Source organism: Cynoglossus semilaevis, chromosome Z (assembly GCF_000523025.1).
Source record: "Cynoglossus semilaevis isolate Cse_v1.0 chromosome Z, Cse_v1.0, whole genome shotgun sequence".
In the NCBI taxonomy this organism is placed as follows: Eukaryota; Metazoa; Chordata; class Actinopteri; order Pleuronectiformes; family Cynoglossidae; genus Cynoglossus; species Cynoglossus semilaevis.
Window position 1 is genome coordinate 21,293,470 of NC_024328.1, and position 3,119 is coordinate 21,296,588.

Sequence of the window (3,119 nt, forward strand, 5' to 3'; positions counted from 1 at the left end):
CTGTTCACATTCGGATTGTAACCTGTAAGATTAACGTTACCTTGGTAAATCTTTGACCAATGTTTGCAGTTGAGATAACAGGTAGTAATGTCTTTCTTGTTGTTTTGTTGAATCGCCTGAAGTAACACCGGGGAAACCTTCCATCTCTGTATCTGAAGGCAACATCAATATGAGCAGATAGTTCTTCTCTTTTTCTTTTAAACTATTTTAAACAGTAGGAATGTATAACCATTTCAAAGATTGCGTAAATATGACGATATTAACCAGTAAACCAAAACCTGTGAGGATAAATAATCCACGAAATTATGTAAATGTTACTTTTAAGATGTGAAGCTAGAGTATGAGCTGAGCTAACAATCACTTTTTGAGTATCTAGTGTTGCCAGATCCTGAGCGACAAACAAGCAACCAGATCTACGAGAACAAGTCCCAAAAATGACCAACCCACCACCGCGCTTATGGTTTCACAATAAAAGATATGAAGTCCACTATTCGACACAAAAAAACAAACATTTTTCGGTGTTTTCACCCACAGACATAAAATGTCTATAAGAGGATTGAGACGATCAGATACATAGGAATGAATGGTTGTTTGTCTCTTTCTGTGGCCCTGAGATGGACTGAAGAACAAGGTTTACCCTGTCCTCGCTCCGTGCCTCCCGCGACCCTGCAAAGGTACAGGATACTGGATGGATGAATTATCTGGAGATATTTTTAAAGTCATCCACCACTCGAGGTGGAGTCATTTCTTATAAGGTGTATATTCCCAGTTTGTGTTTAAGTTAACTCATGTTTCGTTCCTGGCACTGTCTACATTATTGTCACCCTCCCATCGGTAAAATAATCGCCTGTAACATCCTGTTGTTGTTGACGGATCCTAAATGGACCATCTACAACTTTTCGTTAAGTCAAATACGAGTACATCAAAATACCTACATTTCTATCACTACACCCACGTATAATGCAAAAAAAAAACAAAAACCCCACAACCAGTGGATATCACGGTTCTTGAGAAAATTCTAAAATCGCTTATTATCGGCGGACTTGGCCACCGATTGAGGACCCAGGTGGCTTACCGTCTAGATGCCTGTCTGTAAAGAGGTCCCATGGCAGTAACCCAGTGTATTCACAAGGTGGTGCTGTGTAGAGGAGGCTTACTCAGGTGCCGTTCAGTGTAACTACATTTGTTCTAAATGGTATCACACGTTTTACAAAACTAACATTATTTAATTAAAATACATTGCGTGTGGGGTGAGTCACGACGTTCTAGCTCTTTTCCGAATAGATGACAGAAACAGCGCCTATGCTTTTAGAGTGAAATTCCTTATCACAATTTTTTTCAGTAGTTGACTTAAAAACAGTGCAGCTGCTGGCAGCATCAGTGTCTCACTTACAGACCCTGGCAGTGATGCGCGTCTGAAGGTGCCATGAAATAAATAAAAGTCATCAGCGGAGAACAAGTGCGCTGTTGGTCTGTGTGCCTATGGAAACGGGGAAGAAAACGGAGAATTCAAGCACTCGACTGCAATGGCCAAAAACACATCTCTATATTTTCGAATTGTCGAGGGCAGGAATCTCCCGGCCAAGGACGTGTAAGTACAAGTCCTAGCCTGTCAAACATTGGACTGCGCTCTACGGTATGGAACGCTCATTTTAAAGTGTTTTTCACGTGCGTATACAAATTCAACGCAAACACAGTGTTTTTTGGTTGTTTGTTTTGATCATGTGAACATATTACTGTCCAAGTTTATATTAGTTTCTACTAAGATACGGTACATCAATCTGAGCAACACGACATCATTTATCTCATCTCATCATCTGACTTGTAGGTTGCTGCCTTAGCCGACTGTTGTTGTTCTGGTAAAATGCCGTGGTTTCGTACATATGGTTCAACACTGCTTTCTAAATACTGCGGTATTTATTTATTCTAGCGATATTTATGGCAACAGGTTCCTGTCTATTTTCGTTATTCGTGTCCCATCATTTTAGACTAGGGTGTAACCTAGTGTGCACACGCCACATACACCTTATATATACAGATCCTTTCCAAAAAATTAGAATATCGTGAAAAAGTTGTTTAATTTCCATAATTCCATTCAGAAAGTTAAACGTTCATATATTCATGGCCCACAATTTAATCAATTTCAGGTATTTATTTGTTTATTTTTTACATAATTTTGGCTTCCAGCTCATGAAACCCACAAAAACAGGATTTCAATAAATTAGAATACTGTGAATTAGAATACTGTTTTTGCAGAAAATAAATAAAGAAAAAAAGAAATCAATCAAAATATGGTACTTTCAAAATGATATATCAATCATCAATACTTGGTTGGGAATCCCTTTGCCTTAATCACTGCCTTGCTGCGACGTGGCATTGAGGCAATCAGGCTGTGGCATTGCATAGGAGTTATGGAAGCCCACATTTCTTTGATGCTTGCTGTCAGCTCTTCTTTGTTGTGAATACCCCGTAGAGTCTCAATGGGGTTTAGGTCCGGCGAGTTGGCTGGCCAGTCAAGCACTGTGATGCACTGTGGTGCATGAGCATCAAAGCAGGTTTTGGTGCTTCTGGCAGTATGAGCAGGGGCCAGGTCCTGCTGGAAGATGAAATCTGCATCTCCATACAGATCCTCAGCAGAAGGAATCATGAAGTCCTCCAAAACATTCTGGTAGACTGTTGCGGTGACCTTGGATTTAAGAAAGCAGAGTTTACCAACACCTGCACTGGACATTGCACCCCAAATCATGACTGACTGTGGATATTTCACACTGGACCTCAAGCAGCTTGGGTTCTGTTCCTCACCCGTCTTCCTCCAAACCCTTGGACCTTGATTCCCAAATGAAAGGCACACTTTACTTTCATCGGAAAAGAGGACCTTGGACCACTGGCCAACAGTCCAGTCCTTCTTCTCCTTGGCCCAGTTGAGCCGCTTCCTACGTTGGCTCTGGTTCAGAAGTGGCTTGACCCGAGGAACCCGACAGCTGTAGCCCATCTCCCGGATTCGTCTGAATGTGGTGGTTTTTGAAGCTGTGACTCCTGCCTCAGTCCACTCTTTCTGGATCTCTGCCAGATTCTTGAATCTTCTCTGTTTGAGAATCCGCTGAAGCCCACGGTCATCT

At 41.6% G+C, this 3,119-nt stretch overlaps 2 protein-coding genes across 10 annotated transcripts in view; one reads left to right on the forward strand and one right to left on the reverse strand.

Annotated features, from left to right (window-relative positions):
* The window catches only part of dgcr6 (DiGeorge syndrome critical region gene 6), a 3,172-nt gene extending 2,115 nt beyond the window's left edge, over window positions 1–1,057 (reverse strand). Inside the window, exons 1-2 of one of the 5 annotated variants that reach the window (XM_017043044.2) lie at window positions 936–1,057; window positions 41–152 (exon numbers count right to left, since the gene is read on the reverse strand). In XM_017043044.2, the coding sequence (XP_016898533.1) occupies window positions 41–144 (104 nt within the window). In that variant the 5' untranslated portion in view covers window positions 145–152; window positions 936–1,057. Of the gene's footprint in view, window positions 1–40; window positions 611–637; window positions 899–935 lie in introns of those variants that run through there. The other 4 variants (XM_025053153.1, XM_025053155.1, XM_025053156.1 and 1 more) reach the window with 4 other exon arrangements.
* A 141-nt stretch (window positions 1,058–1,198) lies between these two features.
* rasal1 (RAS protein activator like 1) overlaps window positions 1,199–3,119 on the forward strand; it is a 21,473-nt gene continuing 19,552 nt past the window's right edge. For all 5 annotated transcript variants that reach the window (XR_003048906.1, XR_003048907.1, XM_008336912.3 and 2 more), the window contains exon 1: window positions 1,199–1,591. Coding sequence is in view for 3 of the 5 variants with exons in the window: in XM_008336912.3 (XP_008335134.1) it covers window positions 1,527–1,591 (65 nt within the window). In the remaining 2 variants the exon portion in view is untranslated. The remainder of the gene's footprint in view (window positions 1,592–3,119) is intronic.